Source organism: Nuphar pumila, chromosome 6 (assembly GCF_984573655.1).
Source record: "Nuphar pumila chromosome 6, dmNupPumi1.hap1.1, whole genome shotgun sequence".
Lineage (NCBI taxonomy): Eukaryota > Viridiplantae > Streptophyta > Magnoliopsida > Nymphaeales > Nymphaeaceae > Nuphar > Nuphar pumila.
Window position 1 is genome coordinate 133,033,525 of NC_143254.1, and position 24,587 is coordinate 133,058,111.

Here is a 24,587-nt window from a genome sequence, read left to right on the forward strand (position 1 = left end):
AAAACATATTTTAAAAGTAAAATATAATAATAAAATTTAAATCCTATACCTACTGACCCAAGCTCAAACTGACTCATTGCAAAATTAATACATTCTTTCAAAGCCGTAAGCAATAAGATTTGAACTCTAAACTTATTGCTTGCAAGCAAAACACTCCCAAGATCTACACCCTCTTATATAAAACATATTTATTAGTAGCTAAGGAGACTATGCAAGCCAAGCCGACTCGAAACTCTTGTCTGTATTCAGCTTGGTGAATTTTTCTCATCAGTTCAAACGACCTCTTTACAGTTGCCTTCTATTTTCTTTACCGGATACCCAAAAATGGGTAAAAAAAATTGCCTTGTTTTTATATGTGATCAACTTGGCCAACAAGTGGTGCTAAAAAGAAAACAAATGGTGAGATGACACCGTGTTGTCAATATCGCATCTACCCTCTATCTTTTTCTCAACGATTCAGGTGAATAGGCGGATGGATATCGATACTCAAGTGAATCATTCTGACTCGGTCAAAAATTAATTAAAAATTAATACTTATCAATCAGAACGTGTGACATATGTTAAAGCCTTTAAAGTAATATTTAAAAAGCAAATTTAAGTATTTTTATATTTATTAAAAAATAACCAATTAAAAAGTGAAGCGTGTTCATTTTCTGCCTGTATGATGTCGATCAAAGCAGGTTATATGTCCCCCCTCCGAACAGGGCAGTTAGCTACATCTCATGTTCGGGGGTCCCAAAGAGCACCACGTATGTAAGCATGTGCGTCTCGTATCCCCATGTTTGTCAGCATTAATTAGCATTGGAGTTTGATACGATTGCAAAGACTTAAGTACCCTCTTCTCCATTGGTGCAAAAAAAATGACGATTCTTGAAAAAGAGTGGTTGTAAAGACTTAAGTGCCCCAAAGATGATTATTTAAGACTCAGTCTTTGCACTGCAGGATTATCTGAGAAAGAAATCTCCCCTGGAGAAGGCCATGAACATCAACCCTCTCTCTCTCTCTCTCTCCCTTTTTTTTCTGCTTCTATGCACATCCAACAGAAGAACTTACATTGCTCCATCAAGCACCGGCTAACCTGCACATTGACTGTTGTGGAGCCTGATTCAGAGTTTTTACCCTTACAGGAGGAGGGTTTGGGGGCTCCTCCCAGCGTGGGTAGCATCATTCAACTTGATTCGTTGTGGAGCCTGATTCAGAGTTTTTGCCCTTACAGAAGAGGGGTCTGAGGGCTCCTCCCAACGTGGGTAGCATCATTCAACTTGAAGAGTTGTGGAGTCTGATTCAGAGTTTTTACCCTTACAGAAAGGGGGGTCTGAGGGCTCCTCCCAGCGTGGGTAGCATCATTCAACTTAATGAGTTGTGGAGTCTGATTCAGAGTTTTTGCCCTTATAGGAGGAGGGTTTGGGAGCTCCTTCCAGCGTGGGTAGCATCGTTCAACTTGATTCATTGTGGAGCCTGATTTAGAGTTTTTGCCCTTACAGGAGAGGGGTCCGGGGGCTCCCCCGGCACGGGTCCCGGGTGTCGTGGTCAAAAAATGCACAGGGTATCGTGGTGAGAAAGACATATTTTTGTTCCAAGCAAGGTTGAAAGAAATCAATGGAAAATCCAACAAGGAGCATGCCAGAATCAAGATGTGGATGTCAAGCGAGAATGGTGTTGTGCAACTCAAATAACACAAAATAATAGGGGTCTGGTTTTTAGTTAAAATGAGGAATGAAATAACAATAGAAATCACTGAAAATTTACAGAAATAAACTAGACTCAATAACGAAGACACCACTTTTTACGGATTTGGAATATGACCTCCGGTTAGGGAGATATGGCCCTGACAAGTCGGTCCTAATTCGAGTAGCGATTTACAGCGATTTGCTTACTGAATAACACTACAAATCGCTATAGCGATTTGCGGAAGAATCTACAAATCGCTATAGCGATTTGCGGAAGACACTACAAATCGCTATAGCGATTTGCGATTTGTAGTGTCTTCCGCAAATCGCTATAGCGATTTGTAGTGTCTTCCACAAATCATTATAGTGTTTCGTTGGAGACCCGAAAATACTACAAATTGTTGTAGAAAAGCCCGATAATACTACAAATCGTTGTTGGAAGGCCCAAAAAAAATTTAGTTCGGAAAGCGCTGCCCCCCGGGCCCCCCCCTGGACCCCCCGCCCAAAAAAAATTGGTCAGTGGGATCCGCGCCGGGGGGGGGGAGCCCCCGGACCCCCCTCCTGTAAGGGCAAAAACTCTAAATCAGACACATAAGTAGAGAAAGAAGGGATAGAGAGTGAGAGGGTTGGTGTTCATGGCCTTCTCCAGGGGGAACTCTTTACCTCCCTTGATTTTTTCTCTAGAGAGAGAGGGTTTTACAGTGTTTTACGAAGAAAGAAGAAGAAAACTTTGAAGAGTCAACATCATCCTCGACTTTCTGGATAAAGGACATGTTTGTCCTTTTTTGAACAGAGAAAGAAGAAGAAGACTTTGAAGAGTCAACATCATTCTCGACTTTCTGGATGAAGGACATGTTTGTCCTTTTTTTGAACAGAGAAAGAAGAAGAAGACTTTGAAGAGTCAACATCATCCTCGACTTTCTGGATGGAGGACATGTTTGTCCTTTTTTTGAACTATTTGTTTTTTCTTTTTTGAATGAAGGGCATTTTTGTCATTTTCTCAAACCATCACTTTATGAGAAGAATAGCAAGAAAGGGTACTTAAGTCTTTGCAACAACACCAGAGTCCGATGCAAAGTTATGTCAACATACACGGGAATACGAGCCCCATGTGCTTATATACGTGGTGCTCATTCAAAGCCCCGAACACAGTCGTGGGATTCAGTGAATCATCAGGGGCAAACATACACCACCCTTGCAAATCCGATACTAACAACATTGACAGCAAAAACCAAAAGCAGATCAGGTCATGCTAAATATGAGCTTTTTTGCTCATGCCAATATAGTGGCCATGTTGAACATTTCAGGTTTGGGTCTAACCCATATATGACACTAAAGTAGTGGGCTAGTGGCTAATAGTAGGAAGTTAATAGCTTTAAGTGGGTGAAGGTTATGACCATATTCACGTAACTGCCACTGCTTTCCTTATAAAAAAGAGAGAGAGACTCTACGTATGATGAGAGCAATCAACTCCCTAATCTTATAGGGTGTCCACATTCTGGTATTTACAGGGCTCAGGGTCCTGCTCATCGTCGACCTGAGGCCTAGGCTCATCATGGAGGTCGACTGACTGAGGAGAACGTCGAGCACCTGCACGTCGTTTCCATGACACCTACAGGTACGCAATTATCATCTTTGATTCGATTTTGCAATATTTGCTAACAATGAGTTATGGGCCCACGTACTGCGCAATTCTACTGCACGTGTGGGTGCATCGAGAGCATTCATTTTACGCTCGCCGATTTCAGCGTATCCATCTTTGCCCTGTTGTTGCATTCCTGTGCAGCCGACAATTACAGTCACCAGGCGGGTAGCAAAATCAGGGTCGGCATAAATGTATGCTTGTTCTGCTAATCTGAGTACCCCTTCGCATAAACGGCTTTCGCCAGAATGGAAGGGAAATCCGGGACTTGCACGCTACTATCATTGCCATCGCGGTCTTCGCCCCTACTTTTTACCTGCGTCGTCGGGTTGCAGGGTGGTTGACCTGCACCCGGGTCACCACGAAAAAGGGCTCTACCGCACGTTCCAACACTTCCCTGCAAAACACAACAACAAAACAAAAAGCAGTACGACAAAAACTAAACTAAATCTAAACTGAAAAAACAACAAAAAGAAGCAAACTACACTACTGGATGAAATATCATAACAAACTAACTAACTACGTAACATATTATGAAACAAACTAACAATTTACTAATTTGAACCACCGAAGAAACTAACTAAAACAAACTACTAAATTGAAACAATAAAAATGTATATTTAAACTAACTATGTTAAAACAAAAAATAACTAATGAACATTAATCTAAACCAACTAAGTACAACTTAATTAAGTATGACATAAACTCAAAACAATTTGGTAATCTTAGTACAAGGAAAACGTGACTAAAGAGAGCTAACTAATTAAAGCATGAAATAGGTAGAGCTAATTTAATCTAACCGGATTTTAAGGTAACAAGGGCAATTAACTAAAACCAAATTATTCTACTAACTAAAGAATGGGTAGAATGAGAGAACACGTATATATCTAACCTATTTAAAATAAATGAATCAACTAACCTATATGCAAATTCAATCAATTCCTACACTAGGGAAAACATTTAAGTAATCTACTAAAACGTCAATTGAACAACCTGCATTAAAACATTAATTGCCAGCAAACTAACTACGCTACTAACTAAATCACAAACAAAAAAAAACAAAAACAAATCAAGAACTCAATCTGAATCAACGTTGAATAGGCTGGATCATGCTTGACATTGCTGGTCGAGAATGACCCAGCATTTCACGTCGGTACCTTAAATAACGCCAATCACGCAGTAGCATGTTCGACGTTGCTGAAGACTCAAATGATAACAGCGTGAGATGACGTTCAGCAGCACCTAATAAAAAATGAAATAATCCGTGCAGGGTTCATGGTGTATGTTCCAGTACTGCTGAACTGCTGCCAACATGAACTGTGTTTCACAAGGTTCAGCGTCAATCAATCTGCTGATCTTATGATGCTGAACTGTGATCCACGATATTCGTGATTCAGAAAGATCGCAACGAACATCAACAAAATACTTAAAACAAAAATGATTTTTGACGTCTCACTCTGAAAGAAAATCGCTATCTTTAATCTATACTATTAAAAAGGCTAGATGCAATCAAATGTAAAAGAAACACAAATCAGAATGAATTTCTATGGTGAAGATGATCTATTCTAAACATGTGAAATCACAAATAACTAATCAAAAATATTAGATTGTATTATATGAAATGAAAATATGAAACAAATAAATAACTATGAAATGTAATGATCCTACAATCTATGGAGATGGAGGTGAAAGAAACGACCTATCATGGATCGCCTGCCACTACAACAGAGCAGTAGATTAGCGACGACCACCTTTCGTCGCTAATCCGTCGCTAACCATGTTAGCGACGGATTAGCGACAACGCGGCGACAGTATGCTTACGTCGCGAATATTTCGACGCTAACTGGCGACGGAATTATTCCGTCGCCAAGTCCGTCGCTAATTGCGACGGAATAACGAGCGCTATATTCCGTCGCCAATCCGCCGGTACTAAACGGCGACCACGGCGTGGCGACGGATTTAATTCCGTCGCTAAGCCGTCGCTAGATTAATATGAATAGCGACAGAATCATCCGTCGCTAATCCGTCGCAAAAACGAAAAAAAATCAAAAAAAATTTATTTAAAAATTAATTACGGAGAACTGTACAATTTATATTTCCTGTACAATTTATATTTCCTGTAAATAAAAAACAAACCACACAAAAAAATTCATATAACAAGTATCTATAATAATTAATCGTTCCACCTTAAAACTAAAAAGTTTAATTATTTACAATTCAACAATTACAATTAGGAAAAATAAAAAAAATAGAACTTCTTCAACACAGTCCTCTAATCATCGCCAAGATTTTGTGCGTCTTCTTGTTCATTGTCTTTATCTGTCCCTTCAGCTCCACTACCCTGATTATCGCTAGCAGCCTACACAAGAAAAGAACAGTCAGTATTGATAAACAAAATATAATGAAATAAATTACACACTATATGTGATTCTATCATGTGCTCATGTGTGATCTAAGGCAATAAAAAAACTCTATATGTGATTCTATCATGCTCATATGTATGCTAAGGCAGTCAAAAAATTGAATATGTGATTATAGCATGTTCATATGTGTTCTAAGGCATATAAAAAAACTCTATATGTGATTCTACCATGCTCAGATGTGCTTTAAGGCAAGCAAAAAACTATATATGTGATTCGATCATGCTCGTATGTGTGCTAAGGCAGTAAAAAAATTGAATATGTGAATATAGCATGCTCATATGTGCTCTAAGGCAGGCAAAGCCAAAAATTTTATATGTTATTCTATCATAAATGATATATAACATGTTCATATGTGTTCTAAGGCAGTTAAAAAACTCTATATGTTATTATAGCATGTTCATATGTGTGCTAAGGCAGTCAAAAAACAGAATATGTGATTATAATATGCTCATATGTGTTCTTAGGCAGTAAAAAAACTGAATATGTGATTATAGCATGCTTATGTGTTCTAATGCAATCAAAAAAACTTTATATGTGATTCTATCATGCTCATATGTGCTCTAAGACAGACAAAAAGTTAAATATATATATATGTGATTCTATCATGCTCATATGTGTGCTAAGGCAGTAAAAAAATTGAATATGTGATTATAGCATGTTCATATGTGTTCTAAGGCATCTAGAAAAACTCTATATGTGATTCTACCATGCTCAGATGTGCTTTAAGATAGTCAAAAAAACTATATATGTGATTATACCTGAGAGGGACCTGGAATCGAAGATCCCCTATCCTGAACAGCGGCCTTGATCTCATTTCGGAGAAAGGGGGCGACGGTGTATTGGAAGTAGTTATTCAGTGATTCATTAATGATCTCGCGTACATCATCACCGGAAAGAATAGTCGGCTGCTTGGAGCTTATGTCGGCGCAAGAAGTTGGTGAGCCGTAACTGGAAGAACCAATAACTGGTGAAGTGTTCATATTACTCCCAAACCCGAACACGCGACCTTTTTTGGGTTCACCTGCTGCAGTCACCCATGCTGTAGGATCAAATGATGGATGCTGAGTAGCGTCTTCACCATATCGCTCTACCATTTGTTGCTCATATGCCTCCTACAAAATAATGTTTAAAGTATTCATTAATAATTAATGATAACATTATGATGACTTGCATATATATTGCAATGATTATTAATAGAATTAATACATACCGTTGTCGTTCTCGCCTTCTCTGATACGAAGACTCCCGTGGTCTTCCGTTTATGTGTTTCTACAAACACATCCTTATATGGTACACTGCCTCCTTTTTCTGCTTCCTGCGAAGTTAAATGACAAAAGATTTAGTACACAAATTTGCAACTATACTTATAAAATTAATATTATATATTGATGAGTTACCATTTTCTTTAGGTGGCTCCCAAATGTCTTAGATCCACCTGTGTGTAGATGGGCTTCGGGCATCTTCGATCGATTTTGTGAAGCCTTCGCAGAGCGATTTTTAAATGCATCTCCCGCCCACATATCGCACATTTCATCCCAGTAATCTCTCCTGATAGTAATAGGACCATGGCCCTTCCACAGTAATGGATCATCTACTACGCCAGATGCTTTTTTTGCTGCAGTCTTCATAGTGTGCAGCATGTCTGCAAATCGATTGGCAGCCACCTTCTGCCACACCTTCCTTGCATCATTTTCTTCCACCGTAGTTGCAAAGCGATTCGAAGCCTACAAATATTTTCAGAAAGTTAGTAGACATTGCTTAAATAAATTAAATATGAAACACATTAACTATGAGGAACAACTGTATACCATGAATGAGGACCACAATCTGTCTAATACCTCCTTTGGGTACTCTTTCCATTGAGCAACTGGTCCTGGTAGATGTTGAAGAAGTGAATTCCTAATCTCCCGTACTACTTCTTGTGGCTCAAACCTCGTGCTGCACATGAATTGTTACACAGTAAATATCAATATAAAATATTTAAAAGATATGCAATAATTGAAAACAAAATACTTACGGTCGATTATCGATATACACTATTCGAATGAGTCTTCTTGTGCCAGCCTGTGAAGACCCTGTTTCCTGTGTTGGCTGTTGACTTGTGCGATCAACTGGTGTAGGTGGGTCGTATACAGGCGCAACATCATCTGTAAAAAAATACACACCAAGTTCTCAGAATGTGCATTTGAACTAATCAAGCATCTAATTAGTTATATGATATACCTATCACAGGAGCCCGTGAAGATGAAGGTTGAGCCTGGCTACTACTGGATGAGCGACCACTATAACCTCCACGAACCATATTCTAACAAATAACATATGTCATACAATACATTCAAATAATTCACATCAAGTATTACAATGCATTCAAGTCATTCACATCAAGCATTGCAATGCATTCAAATAATTCAAATCATTGACATCAAGTATTGCACTAATTCAAATCATTCGTTAATTGCATAAATTATAATACATTCAGATAAATTACAATGCATTCGAATCATTCGTATCAAGTATTACAATACATTGAAATAAAATTTTTAATCATTCACACCAAGTATTGCAATACAACTCACATCAAGTATTACAATGCATTTAAATAGAGGTTTGTAGTATAAGATTTTTTTCACTAGCTTGAGAATTCTTCCTCGTCACTAGTTTGACTTTCTTCTTCTTCTTCTTCTTCTTCTTCTTCTTCTTCTTCTTCTTCATTGTTTGCCCATCCACTTGGTACATCATTTGGATCACATTCCTCTATGAATGTTTCATCAGCCAATGGAGATATGACATGCATATCATGCGCAACATCGTGACCATAAGCGAAGTCACAGACATCATCTGATTGATAGTAATCACTGTCTTCAGCTAACTCATCTTCTTGTAACTGATCATACTCGGGGTATAGTTTGGATTTCACCTTGCAAACTGCCCACCATTTATTTCTATCTGACTTTTTTATACTCGGATATGAAGTATAATAAACTTGTTGAGCTTGCGAGGCTAATATGAATGGTTCATATGTTCCAAACCTGGATTTATGATTCACCTCCACAATGCCTGAAGCTTTGTCGAGTCTTGTTGCAGTTGGATCAAACCAATGACACTTGAATACCGTAACCCTGTTATTCATGCCTAAGTAAGTCAACTCCATTATTTCCTCTATAACACCGTAGTAATCATGTTCATTTTCACCGTAGCTGCTACCCTTGACACACACGCCACTATTTATCGTTGATTTGTTTATACCGTAGTCTTTTGTATGGAATCGATAACCATTTACGATATACCCGTTGTAGCATTGCACAACTTTGGTCGGACCATTTTCTAAATCACATATTCCTTGATCTTTAACATCACCATGGCGAACCTACGCACAGACATAAACAATTATTGTGATCACGATCAATTAAGTAACTTAGTGTTGTTTATAAGTACAAAATTTATGTTAGCTTCTTTACCAACTGTTTCAACCACTCCACAAACTTAGTTTCACGTTCTTTTTGTACTTCTGCATTAGTGAGATGTGAAACTTTGCTTTGCAACTCCAGATCAAATCGTCTGCAAACCACAAATACTTATATTACCGAGCCATGTATCCACATATAGAACATAAAAGGATTTATAATTGAGTTGCATATACATATACTTACTCGATGTATGGGTCGATCGCTGAACAATTAAAAAGAATATAGATGTGTGCTGCATCTTGCTCTCGATCTGTCAATAGCCTTGATCGGCAACTACCAAATGCATGCCCAAGTCGTTGAAATATCGACAGCTTGTCAGCTACAGTTACTTGTTCTCCATCATCGTTACGGGGCGGGCATGTGTAACGTGTTGAAATATGAGGTTCGAAGTACATAGATGAGAAATTTGAAATCTCTTCTAAAGTGTACGCCTCACAAATAGAGCCTTCTACTCTTGCTTTATTACGAACCTTTTTTTTTAGGTCGAACATGCATCTGACAAGAATATACATTTCAAATTTTAAATATCTGTCATTAAAGAGACAAATATAAAAAAACATATACCTTTCAAATGGGTACATCCATCGATATTGCACAGGGCCACCAACCCTTAGTTCATATGGCAGATGTATGATCAAATGTTCCATAACATCGAAAAATGCTGGCGTAAATATCTTTTCTAACAGACAAACAGTGGTGATGACAGAGTCCTCGAGATTCTTTACATCTGATACAATGACCTCCGATGCGCACAATGTTCTGAAAAATCCGCTCAACTCAGACAATACCCCCCATATAGGTTTGTCTAACATATCATGGAATGCTAGGGGTATCAATCGTTGCATAAAGATATGACAATCATGGCTCTTCAACCCATATAACTGTCCATCGTCAATCTTCACAGCCCGAGCAATGTTAGAGACATATCCATCTGGAAATCTCAGTTGTCTCAACCATTGACATACATGTTTTATTTGATCAGGTCCGAGCACGTACTTCGCCTTTGGTTTCAGTACTTTGCCATTATACTCTTTGAGTTCCAATTCTGGTCTTTTACATATTAATTTTAAATCCATACGGGCCTTCGGATTATCCTTCGTTTTTCCTTTAATATTCATTACTGTATTGAACACATTATCAAACACATTTTTCTCTACATGCATCACATCCAAATTATGTCGTATCAATAGGGTCGGCCAATACGGTAGTTCCCAAAAAATAGATTTTTTCGTCCAATTGTGTTCCTTCCCAAATCCACGGAAGGGTGTAGGACTGCGGGCATCTGTTAATACATCTGGAAAGTATCGCAATCTTCTTAAAATCTCTATGCCAGACAATCTTGAGGATGGACCTTCCATTTCAGTTGTGCCTGCTGTAAATGCATTCTTTTGACGTCGGAACGGATGATCGCTGGGTAGAAATCGACGATGGCAATCAAACCAGCAAGGCTTCCTTCCATGCCTCAATCTAAAAGCTTTGGAATCCTCCATGCAGTACGGACAAGCCAACCTCCCATGTGTGCTCCAACCAGATAACATACCATATGCAGGGAAGTCACTGATTGTCCATAGAACAGCGGCCTTCATGTTGAAATTTTGTTTTTTGTGGGCATCATACGTGGTAACACCGTCATCCCACAGTACTTTTAATTCATCAATCAATGGCCTTAGATATACATCAAGATTTTGGCCAGGTGAGGTCGGACCAGGGATCAACAGAGACAAGAAAAGATTTGGACGTTTCATACACAAGCTTGGTGGAAGGTTGTATGGAGTTACAAATACTGGCCAGCATGAGTATGGAGTTGATCTACCCCCAAATGGATTAAATCCATCTGTACATAGACCGAGTCTAACATTTTGCACTTCCATTGCGAAGTTCTGATGAGTACGATCAAAGTGCTTCCAAGCTTCAGCGTCAACAGGATGCGTGATCTTGTTTTCATCGTGTCGAACTTTATTTGCATGCCATCTCATGTGTTTAGCTGTCTTTGAAGACATATACAATCGCTGCAATCTAGGAGTGATAGGAAAGTAGCGGAGCGACTTGTATGAAACTTCCTTTGATCTCGTGCTACCATTGCCTCTTGTCTTTGGCTTGAACCGAGGATGCCCACATGACGGGCATGATATGTCGTTTTCCTGCTCCTTGAAATACAACATGCAGTGATTTGGACAAGCATCAATCTTTTTGTAACCCATACCTAGAGCGTTGACCATAACTTTCGCACGATAGAAATTTTGTGGCAATTTCTCATCTTTAGGCAACATACTCTTCACAATCATGCACAAACGGTCAAAACATGATTGACTCAAATTATACTCGGACTTCAAATTCATTAGTTGAAGAACTGCAGACAAGATAGTGTGACTCTCACAACCGTTCCAAAGTGGCTCATCAGCATCTCTAAGTAAATCATAAAATCTACTAGCTGCATCGTTTGGTGATTCTTCATCTACGACAGTTCTTACATCACTAGAACTCATAGCAGAACCCAGTTCTGTTCCTGCAGCATCAAATATCAAATTCGTATATGGATTATCGTGCACCACATTCACCCGTGCATCAAAATCGTTTCTAAATTCTTCTCCATGAAACGTCCAGTTCTGATAATCACTCACAAAACCCTTCCTGTATAGGTGATGTCTAACGCCATGAGGTTCTACAAATCGATTATTCTTACAAATCTTGCAGGGACACCTAATCCGACCTGTGGGATCTACCGTACTGACACTTGCCGTTGCAAATTCAATAAAACTGTCGACACCATCCATATATTCATGCGATAACTCATTGTCTACTATCCTACGGTACATCCATTCACGGTTTGCAGTCATTCTGTTGTATGATGTTACGAATAGTATCCTAACCAGTTAAAAGAGAACCATCAGAATACTATGATGAAGAAAATATCAAATTTATCATGCAATATATGATGTCATACAATCACAAGAATTATGATGCATGCATTGATAACTTAATATTTTCATGTGCAAACTATTCATGACACGATATATTCATTTGAAGCATGCTTTCAGTATACAATTTCACATGGAAGACATAATCAAATTGAAAGTAACTACATGTAAGCATGGATACAATCACATCAAACATTGCAATACATCGAAATAATTCATATCAAACAAATATCAAACATGTACCTGCAGCAAACACACTTCAATATCCCACTAACTACTACCATGCATAGCATGGACTCCGTACTCCAAAAATAAGAACACTTCCATATTCATACATTAAAATCATGCTCAGCATGATCTCCGAACTCCAACAAAGTAGTCATAGATATCAACAACTAAGTGAGTGTGTGAACAATAAAGTGTTATATTCAATAAATTAAATAACATGTGATGCGCTTGCATCACTTACTCACCACGGGTATTTACCCGATTTGCATTGTTTTTGTCACTTACTTACCACGGGTGGCGGGGCACAAGCAAGTTCTGTTGAGAAATCTGCAAAAAAAAATGATGTTTTAAAATGAAGTCACCATGAAATTATTCGACCATATTAAATCATAAAACCTTAAAATACAAGAAAATAAATTATAAATAAACCAAAACATCATAAACTATAAGAAAAATAAACCATAAAATTAAATAAAAAAGCCACAATTTAAACCTTAATCAAACAAGGAAAAAACCTGCCAAAATCAAATACAAAAAAATCCTTCATCAAATTAACTAAAAAGTATTAATTAAAAAAATGTGATTTAAATCCCTAATTATAGAAAATAAAAATAAAAACTCTAAATAAATAAAAAAAACCTAATCAAATTAACTATAAAAGCCTTAATTAAAAAATTTTGATTTAAAGTCCTAACCAAATTAACTAAAAATCCTTAATTAAAAAAATTATGATTCAAATCCCTAATCATAGAAAATAAAAATAAAAGCTCTAATCAAATCCAAGAAAACCCTAATCAAATTAACTATAAAATGCCCTAATTTTTAAATTTTGATTCAAAGCCCTAATAAAACAAAATCAAATAAAAAACCCTAATTAAATTAACTACAAATAGCCTTAATTTAAGAAATTTGATTCAATTGCTTAATAAATGAAAATCAAAATAAAAAATCCTAATCAATGAAAATCAAAGAAAACTAAACAATAAAAATAAAATAAAAACCCTAATTTCTGAAAAAAGAAAAAAAAGAGCAAGAAACCAGGGGGTCGACCCCCGGCCGGACATCAAAAGGGGTTGACCCCCTGTCGGACAAGGCAGGGGGTTGACCCCTGGCCGGAGACGGCAAGGGGGTCGACCCCGGCCGGACAAGGCAGGGGGTTGACCCCCTGCCGGACATCAAAAGGGGTTGACCCCCTGCCGGGGTTGACCCCCTGCCGGACACGGCGGGGGGTCGACCCCCGGCCGGACATGGCGGGGGGTCGACCCCCCCCCCCCCCCCCCCGGCCGGACACGGCAGGGGGTCGACCCCCTACCAGGGTTGACCCCCGGCCGGACACGGCAGAGGGTCGACCACCTACCGGGGTCGACCGCCTGGCAGAGTCGACCCCCTGCCGGAAAACGCAGGGGGTCGACCGCCTGGCAGAGTCGACCCCCTGCCGGAAAACGCAGGGGGTCGACCGCCTGGCAGAGTCGACCCCCTGCCGGAAAACGCAGGGGGTCGACCGCCTGGCAGAGTCGACCCCCTGCCGGAAAACGCAGGGGGTCGACCGCCTGGCAGAGTCGACCCCCTGCCGGAAAAAGCAGGGGGTCGACCTCCAATCCATTTACGTACCTGCGGTTGCTCCGGGCAGCGACGGCGGCAGCGGAAGGTTGACGGAAGGAAGAGGGCGGCAGGAGGGAGAGGGCGGCGGGCGGGAGCAGCGAAAGGAGAAAGGAAAAAGAGGGCTGGGATTAGGGGTAATGCGACATATAGCGACGGATTAATTCCGTCGCTAAGCCATCGTAATTCAAAAAACAAAAAAGGCGACAGAAAATATTTCGTCGCCTAGGCCGTCGCTATGTTGCGCCGAAATCTTAGCCGTCGCAATTCCGTCGCTAACTGTCGTATTTATTGCGACAAAACATTCTCTCGCAAAATCCGTCGCTACTTAGCGACGGATTTTGCGAGGGAATGTTTTCTGTCGCTAGTTTCGTAAAATTCTACAAATATAGCGATGGATTCATTTCTCTCGTTAATCTGTCGCTAAGTAGCGACGATATAACTCCGTCGCTAAATTCCGTCGCTAATCAACTATTTTTTTGTAGTGTGCGATGGAAGGGTTGAGAAGAGAAGATGGTCAATCCAGCTGCATCCATGCTGCCCCGACGAAGAGGAAGAAGTTGCTGATGACGAAAGGGTTCGAAGCTAGAAGAAAAAGGAAAAGAAGAAAAAGAAGGGGAGAACAAGGAGAGAAAGAAATCGACAAGAGAGTGAGAGAGAGCAAGGGAGAGAGAGAGAAGGAGGCAAGAAGCAAGGGGCATCTTTTTCAATCTGGAAAAATGTCTCCTCGTTGCTGAGCTATACTATTTATAATACAATATTAGGTTAAACTAAATTTTTCAAAACAAGTTCAAAGATTTCAGCGATTTCCCAAAAGAGGTCTTTTTGAAAAAAATGTGTTTTACTAAATCAAATTCCTAAACTAATTAAAGCCTAACTAATTACAACCTAATCTAATTAAAATGTAATTAAGAAAAATCCTAAACTAATAAAAGCACTAAAACAAATGCAAGAAAAGCTTCAAAATACACGACTTTCAATAAATTCAATTTCGATGTGGTTTCTCAAACTAACGATAAAAGTTGGGTTTTAAATCGATTTTAACATGGATCATGCATAAAATAAGATGAATAAAATGTGAATATGTATGCATGATCAAATACCTCCATGCTTATCGTTTGCTAATCCTCGAGCAAACTGAAGTAAAAAGTAAAAAAAATACTAAACTAAAATAAAAACCTAACTCACTTTCATAGGAATCACGATTGCATTTAGCATATGCAACAAGCCCTTTCAACCCCTAGCTTACCCCAATGGATGAGTAAGGTCTCGTGAGGGTTTGCAGTGATGCTACCCACAAACATCTCTGTCATGTATGCATAAAATTCAACTTCAAAAATCATTAGGCAGTCAAGGAGTTTGTTTTCATAAATATTTTGTGTCATTACATTATCAAAACATGATTAGAGTCTTTTACCTGCCACCACAGAATAAAATATTCTCTTTCACTTTTCTTAATAATATAATCATTTATGTTTTATTCTAAGAAATTCAAATAAGTACATGTTATTATTTTCTAATCCTCACTCATGTTTTTTGCACAGGTTTTCTCAATATTTTCTTCTAAGCAGTGAACTTTTCTCTTTTACGCGCTTTTCTTTTTCTTGATTTTCAATTTTTTACACTTTTTCTTTCTTTCTTTCTTTTATTGAGCACTATATCAAATTTCTAATTTTCATGACTCGTGTAACGAGCTTTGGGTCAGTGACTCCCAAGCCAGACAACCTTAAGGCACCATATACAAAGTATCACTTGGACTTAATTGCTCGAGTCACTAGACTTTCCATTTTTATAGTTTTACGTATAGTTTGCTTCTCTATCATATGCAATGTTAACATCAATTAAGCTTTCTATAAAGTCCATATAATGGGCTTTCGGGCCGACGACTCCCAAACCAGAAGGCTTTAGGGCACTAGATGTAAATACTCCTCAGGCTCTACTTGCTCGAACGAAATAGGCCATAGATATTAACTTAGATAGAGAAGTGATTTCCTTTGTTATCCTTTTCGACATAGGAATCAAACACTTCAACTTCTGTCTGAGCCCAGCTACTAGAGAGTACGAAGAGATCAAAATAACTAAACGTATGCTCTTTTCACTTTTTGAGCTTATAAATGCAATGCTATTCATTTGCTTAGTTTTTCAAAAAATAAAACTGTGCATATTCATACTTGTGATTCTAAATAAACTCTGACATGCATCTATCATCATTTCTTTGAAATCCACATAAACAACTATGGTTTTCTAGATCCGTGTCAGAATTTTTTTTCGTGGGGCTTAAAAATTCTCTAAAAATATTAGATTATGTAAAACATTCATATAAATTCAAACTCATTCCTTAAAAGCTAAATTTTTATGAGTTTTCATCAATGTACAAGTACGAAGATAGAAAAAAAATGGGTGTGCAAACTACACCCTCCCCCATGCTTGAATGACACTGTCCTCAGTGGAACTCTCCCATGCTTGTATGAAACTAAGTGAATGCATATGAGAACAAAATAAATAGGAGAAAATGTAGAAGTCACCTAATCCATACTGTGAAACCTTACCTGATACGACATGTACGGGCTTTGCTAAGGTTCCACCTATCTACCTATTATGCAACTCATAAAAATATACCAAAAATGTAATGCATACATGATCTGACATCAAACTCATGAAAGAAAAGAACTACCTAAAAACAGAAAAACTACTAATAGTATATTACAAATATGGGTTGCCTCCCATAAAGCGTTAAGTTTTACGTCCTCAGCCAAACAAATTTCTGGAAACCATTCATCGTCCATGAGATCAATGGACGTGAAGTCGTGCTCAATCGAGGGCTTTGAGAAAAAGAGTGTCATCTGTGACACTGCGTACTGTGTTTCATCCAACTCTACCCCTATGCATCCTACGATGAATCTCTAGACTGAAAGAAATGCGTTTAGTCTCCACGTGAAGACTATTCTCAAATGGTGGAGAGCCAAGAATCGAACATCTATCAATATAAGCAGCATCAAGCAAGGGGGGGGGGGGGTTGAGGTGATCCTGGTTGAATATGTCAAGCATTTTGGGCATGCGTGCTCCCTGCTTGCCAAAATCATGTGGTTTGGCCAAGGCCTGAGGAAAAGGGGCTGCGGGAATATACGAAGAAAGCATAGGCCATTGGCCCTGTCCATTCTTCTTGGGCCCGGTGGAGGAGATCGACTGAGCAAGGGGTGTGGCGGTGGGTTCGCCAGTCGACTTCTGAGTAGGGTGGAATGCTTTCCCACTCCGAAGGAACATAACAGAGTTGACCTACTCATGGTGGGACTCTGTGGGGTGCAGTCCATGATACATAGGTTCCTTACCCTTCAGGTTGATGATAGACTGACTCGAGAGGCTTTCCTCACTTCGCCTGTTGAAGACCTCAGTCAACTGTCATATTTGTGTCTCTAGCTTCGTTATTGACTATGTATAAGAGTCGAGAGTGACCTTGATGTCAGAGAAGGCCACAAGAAGCTTCTCCTGAAAAGATAGACTCGATGTGGGCTTCTGAGGAGAAGGCAAGCTAAGCTAGGGATGGGCCTGTGGAAGTATGGGACGCGGGTAACCTTATGAGAAGTTACCCTGTCTGTATTGTGTCTGAGAGGGAAAATGTGGTGGCTCGTGTGGATCTCTCCATGCGAAGTTGAGATGATTTCGCCATCACAGATTATAGGTGGGTGCATAAGGATTGTGCACTGGTCTGGCGAAATATTGAGCAATATTCACTTGCTTCTGAATGAATTCAGGATAGAGTGGCATTATCGGACACTCAGAAACAAAGTTTGCAGGGCTAGCGCATAACATGCATACTTTTCCTACATGATTTATTGAAGATGGGTTGGCCAGTAATTGATCTACTTTTCTGGTCGACTGGTCTACTTTGATTTACAAATCATGTCTGGACCCAGCTTCATAAATCCCTCCCTTCTTTGGATCACTAGAAACAAGTGTGATCCTATCAAGCCGTGAGGACATGGCATGGTGCATAGCATTTTCGGTCAATGTTTCGAATAGAGCTCATCCCTCATCCTCGCTTTTGAGCATGAACGTGCCCCTACACGAAAAATCAACCATTTGCATGTCCTTCTCGGTCAGGCCATCGTAAAAGTACTGCACCAGTTGCCAATGGGGCACCTAGTGGTGGGGCACTTGTGGAGAAGATCTTTCATCCGCTCTTAGGTCTCGTGAAATTGTTCTTCCTCAATCTGAGAGAAACTGGTGATGGCTTTCCGATATTGGTTCGTCTTACTAATTGGAAAATATTTATTGAGGAACTCTATTTGCATGTGTTCCCAAGTGGTAATCTGAACCGTATTGAGAGCCTTCAGCCAATGCTTAGCTTTGTCCTTGAGGGAGAACAAAAATAATATTAACCTCAATGCATCATCCCCAAAATTGTTAATCTGCACCATAGAGCAGATATCGAGGAACTCATCGAGATGACGGTAGGGGTCTAAATTGTTCAGGCCATAAAAGGATGGTAACATTTGTATATTACTGGCCTTTATCTCGAACTGCGATGCTCCCACAACGGGTCTCGCGATGCAAAAGGCCAGAGTGTAGGCATTGGAAATGAAGTACTCCCTAAGAGAATGGGTCAACTGATGATCTTGGGCCATGGGTCCAGATCGACAGGTTCTCCTAAACAGGGAATAGGGGTCCTCAACTAACTCAACAAGCTCGGGGTCAAGCGAGCGTCATTCGTTCATGCACCAGAGGGTAGACCGATGCAACAACTGTCCTAGATTTTGGTTTTCTACCTACCTAACGTGCTAAGCGGCCAAACCACAACAAACCATAAAGCGAGTATGACAAAACAATACTAGAAAGTAAGTAAATAAACAAACATCATGCAATTGCACTCAACATAGATTTTGCAGAAAATGAAATCTATAAACAAGGTATCAATCGTGCGCAGTCACCTCTAAGGGTATCCTAGTGGGTGGGCTGTGCAACAAAAGTAAGTTGGTCTCTACGATATGCAAGCACGTGGTTCTAAACCTAAATACAGAAAGCAAACTAGCAATCTTAAATAATTAGCAAAAATTTAAACTAAACAACCTAAATAAAGAACTGAACGAAAACTAGCAACCTATAAAACGAGAACAAACACTGGCAATAAAGTGAATACTTGTATTACTCGCCATTCCTTGACAACGACGCCAAGAATTCAGTGTGAGTTTTATAAAAACAAATTTTTTAAAATAATATTTTTAATGAAAATCAAGTAAAAGCCAGACACCAAAAATATAAAAACGGGCTTGCACGAGTGGTGGAGTACGGGTCTAACTCAGAGAATAGGGAAAATACTTTGTATTCCAAAGACAAATTAAACTACTCTTTATTGTCAAAATAAAAGAATTAATTCAATAATTAACTAAGAGAGTACTACCCTACACAGAAGGCTTAAACAAAATAAATAAATGGTTTTATTATAGACCCAATTAATAAATAAACCCTAATCTAAAAAGGAAAGAAAAAGTGTCTTCAATGCTTGAGTCCTTGTTCCTTGTGTTCTCTTTTTCTGCTTTTCTTATTTGCATATCACTTTGTGGTCCCTCTGAGGACACTTTTGAGGGCTTGAGGCGACCTCAAAGGGTACTTTGAGGGCACGAAAAGGACTCTACGACACGTTCCAATACTTTCCTGCAAAACACAACAAAATAAAAAGCAATACTACAAAAGCAGTCTATTGAGAGACCACTAAAGATCTTTTATGATAATGAAGCAGTCATATTCTTCTCAAATAATAACAAGAGCTTAACCTCGTGTCGACACATGAAGTTAAAATATTTTGTTGTTAAAGAAATGACTGAGAATCATCTGATATGTATTAATACAATTGGGACGAAGAAAATGACTGCAGATCTTCTTATTAAAGGGTTAGCACCAAGATTGCATTCCCAACATGTCAAGGGGATGGGTCTTTTTTATTTCTTCTGATTTATGACAATACATTATATGTGATCACATTTGTTTAAATGAAATGATTCTCTATGGCTTTGTATATTGTTAATTTTGCATAAAGAATCTCTCATTTAGTTAGAGAGAATAGTAGAATAACAATATTAAAGGACCAATAGAATGTATTAGAGACCAACCTATTCATAAATCTAATCTTAACATGCTAAAGCATTGATAATGAATTATATTATAGTACATAAAAATATGACATATTATAAAATGGTGTTCATCTCTATGACTCATATGATTCATTCTTGTGATACAGAACAACATATGAACCCATTAAATTGAGATAGCGGTATAAACCTCAATTTAGTATACTTTTTAGTGTCAATGGGTTGGATCAAGTGAAAGAATGTTGGGCATTTCAGGTTTGGGTTTAACCCATATGTGACCTGATTTGACACTACAAGTAGTAAGCTAGTGGCTAATAGTGGAGAATTAATAGCTTTAAGTAGGTGGAGGTTACACATGTAACTGTTTACTGCTTCCCTTATAAAAGGGAGAGGGGGGCTGTACGTATGATGAGAGCAATTAGTCCCTTAATTTCATACAGTGCTCACATTTTGGTATTTACTGGGTTCAGAGTCCTGCTCATCGTCGACTTGAGGCTTGGGCTCATCGTGGGCATCGATTGGTTGAGGAGAACGCCGAGCACCCGCACATCATTTCCATGGCATTTATAGGTACGCAATTACCATCTTTGATTCAGCTTTGTGATATTCTCCAACCCTTTTGTATTTTGAAAAGTTAAAAAGTCAATAGAACAGTTATATGCTAAGTGGCATTCATCCAAAATGCAAACCGACGATGTTGGCATGAGCAAACAGCACATGTTCAGCATAACCTGATATGCTTCCGCAGGGATCACAGCTGACCCACTAACTGATCCCTTGTGTCCATCCCATTAATCACATTATGCCAAATTGGGCCCACATTCCACTGTTCTTGTTGGAGAACCATCAATGCTGCCACGTGATTGATGGGAATTTTTTTTCCCCCCAAAAGAATCAGTTGGTCCCAACTACCAGCAGCTTCACTCATGAGTTACGATTAAAGGAGCCGCTAAGTGCCATGGCTATGTGAGGGTGTCAACAGGTTTAGTTTTGTTTTGACGTGAAACCTTGTCTCGATTTTTGGGTATGGTATTGGGTTTGGATTTGGGTTTAATTAGACCCATCATAGATAAATCATACCCAAACCTAATAATAACTACATGAACCATACCTGGTAAAATAATATTTTTTTATCATATTTTCGTTGAAAAATTGAGGGTCTTAATTGGAACTCGGGTCAAGCCCGAGTCTGGTATAAAATTTTACAAACTATACCCTCTCCATGTATTAATTGGACTTTTGGTATGAAGATAGGGGATGAGTGGAACCGAACCACCTACTTGGTACTCCCATTGACAAGAAGAAAAAAAACTACAGGAGCAGATCTAGAGTTCTGGCCGGGGTGCTTTCAGCTCGGATAAATGCATCCAGAAGATTTTGCTATAAATTAAGAAGAATATGAGCAAGTGAAAGAAAGAGCCACAGAAGCTTCAAAATGGTTGCTTTTAATGATCTCCTCTTTTGGTTTTCTGCTGTGTTAGCGTGCATCTATGGCTTTCATATCATTTCCAGAAAAGGAAGCAAGCTACCACCAGGGCCGACGGGCCTTCCATTGGTTGGTTCTATCTTCGAACTTGGCAAGATGCCCCATGAGTCGCTCACTAGGCTCTCTAAGCAGTTCGGACCACTCATGAGCCTTCGACTTGGATTCAGAACCACCGTGGTGGTCTCCTCTGCGGAGATGGCCGAAGAGATGTTGCAAAAGCATGACCTGGCGTTTGCGGGCCGAATCGTCCCGGACGCCATTGACGTATTCGACTACCCCAAATATGCATTGGGGCTAAGTCAGAACGTCCCTAGATGGCGAGAGCTAAGAAGGATTTGCAACACGGAGTTGTTCACGCCCAAAAGACTGGACGCAATGAGGGGCCTTCGGGAGCAGAAGGTGCAGGCCCTCCACAGACACATCCGCAAAGCGTGTGCCGAAGGGCGCGCGGTTGATATCGGCAAGTGTGTCTTCGCCACCATTCTCAATTTGGTGTCCAACACCGTCTTCTCAGAGGATGTGATCGATCTGGATTCGGATTCGGCTGGAAAGTTCAAGAGCATAGCATGGGGGATCTTGGATGCCGTCGGGAAACCGAACCTTGCCGACTACTTCCCGGTGCTGAAACTGGTCGATCCTCAGGGCTTAAGGCGCGAAGTAGCAGCTCAATTGAAGCAATTGTATGTTGTCTTGGATGAATTGATCGACAAACGCTTGGAGTCTCATGCTGCATCGAAGGGGTACAAGAAGAGTGATGATTTCTTAGAAGTCCTCCTTGAGCTTAGTAGAGAGCCAGGCTCGAACTTCGCGAGGGAGAGCATGTACCCCTTGTTGACAGTAAGTTTCTTCCTCTAACCTTAATTTTAGTGTTTGAATAACTTTAAGGAAAATTTCTTTTAAATCTTTCAAGACTCAAACATTCACTGGAACTGTCGGATAAAGACCTGAGATTTCATGATTAACATGCATGTAAAATACCAATTTTAAACTTTGATCTGAAAGATGTCTTTTACCTATTTTCTTTTTTTTTAAGGCAAGCTGGGGTTAGGCAGACCCCCTACCAGTTATACAACTGTAACATTGGGTTTTGAACCTGCAAACGTCCCAACACAAGGTGACTTGCACTAGCTGCTCCTACCAGACAAGCGGAGCCTCCCTTGGTATTTACCTATTTTCTTTTGCAACGAGAGGAGTTTAGTGATTTTATCATACAACTCATTGTTAACCTAAAGTACTCCAACTAAGGTCTCAATAATTTCAGTAAAAAGTTGGGTGTTAAAATGTGTTTCCATAAAACATGAGTCTCTTTTCAGAATTTCACTTAAAAGCCGGAACTCTAAATGGAATTTCTGTCATTTTTAAATAAACAACAAACTTTTTGTCTCATCAATATATATCCACCAAAATTTCAAAAAGGATCCCATCCTTTTTGACATAGGATGAGTACGTGGATCAATGTAGGATGGAACTCCTATGTCAAATGATGAGATCCGTACTCCAAAAAAAACTCAAATCTTCAAATAATTCTCAGATCTTAACTTATGTCACATTGACATACTATTTTGGTTGTTTATCACTCTCACGACACACTAGAGTGCACTGACACAGACTTAGACTTAGACACGCACAGATATTAAGTTAATATATCTTAATACAGTTTTAATATTATTTGGATTAAAATATTTTTAAATATTAAAACATGAAAAAATAGTTTTTTTTTGTAGATTAAAGATTGTGTCCTAGTTTTCCAAAAAATGGCTCAAAGTTTGGCAAGCTTTTCCTTACTATATATTATGACCTGAACAGGACCTCTTCGTCGCTGGAAGTGATTCAAGCAGCGGCACCGTGGAATGGGCAATGAGTGAATTACTTTGTCACCCAGAAAAGATGGCTGCTGCACGTTCTGAGCTGAAACTAGTCATTGGCGAGGGCCGTTTTGTAGAAGAAAAAGACATCCCACAGCTGCCTTACTTGCAAGCAGTTGTGAAGGAGGCCCTAAGATTGCATCCACCCCTTCCTCTTCTCCTACCACATAGAGCAGATGTAACTACAACGGTTGTTGGGTTCACCATCCCTAAGCATGCTCAAGTGCTTGTCAATGCATGGGCTATCGGACGAGATGCCACATACTGGGAAAACCCGACGTCTTTTCTGCCTGAGAGATTTATCAGTTCGGACGTAAATTTCAAAGGGAAGGATTTCCAATTCATCCCTTTTGGATCAGGGAGGCGGATCTGCCCTGGTATGCCTTTCGCGATGAGTATGGTCCATCTGGTACTTGCTTCTCTCATCCATTCATTTTCATGGAAACTTCCCGAGGGCATGCTGCCTGAGAAAATTGATATGGAGGAGAAGTTTGGATTAAATCTGCACAAAGCTGTGCCTATGAAAGCAATTCCTTTGCTGTTTGTATAAACTTATTTTGGGTTCTGAGCGGTGTTGAATTTATTATATAGTTAGGAGCTATGAGAAGTTTTGTCAAGGGTAATATGGGTAGCATGGGCATGAAAAAAGTGTTAGCTTGATGCTCCATACTCATGCACATGATGGGTAACTCTCAAATCGTGCAGTGGATGTAATGGGTCACGTCAAGTGAAGAGTCTAGAGGAGGTTATATATGAGTAATGTGTGTTAAGACATGCAAGTAGTGCTTATAGTGATGCATGCTATTAGTAGTCATTAGTGAGTTATTAAGATGGAATTTTATAGTTAGAGTTGTGACCCATAAAAGAAAGGTAAAAAATCATCATGTGTTCCCCAACTCTATATATACCTATGGGTATATAATTTGAGCAGTTTTTATTTAAATTGATGTTTTTGAATTTTTTTTTCCTTCAGCTTTTATTTGTGTGAAAGTGAGTGCCCCCACTAATTTTATTTCATCCCTCGCCCTTAATGGAAATGTAAATGGTTCTAACATGCTCCAAACCCAAATTAATGCAAATCCAGTGCTGTAGGCTCTAGAACAACTGCAGCAGAGCCCCCAAAGACTACAAAAACTTGTGTCCCCTATGAGTTTCCCTCTGCTTTAGTTGTCATGACAATTTGTTCTGATATCAATTGGGTCC

The 24,587-nt window shown here is 39.3% G+C and overlaps 1 protein-coding gene and 1 pseudogene across 1 annotated transcript; one reads left to right on the forward strand and one right to left on the reverse strand.

Annotated features, from left to right (window-relative positions):
- Positions 1–5,479: 5,479 nt before the first annotated feature.
- On the reverse strand, positions 5,480–6,724 carry LOC149836314 (uncharacterized). The gene is made up of 2 exons (XM_090010849.1): positions 6,494–6,724; positions 5,480–5,671 (listed from the first exon to the last, which is right to left on the reverse strand). Exons 1-2 carry the CDS (start codon positions 6,713–6,715, stop codon positions 5,585–5,587), a joined length of 309 nt encoding a protein of 102 aa, XP_089866975.1. The 5' UTR covers positions 6,716–6,724; the 3' UTR covers positions 5,480–5,584.
- Positions 6,725–21,714: 14,990 nt separating this feature from the next.
- On the forward strand, positions 21,715–23,934 carry LOC149836315 (geraniol 8-hydroxylase pseudogene; annotated as a pseudogene).
- Positions 23,935–24,587: the final 653 nt, after the last annotated feature.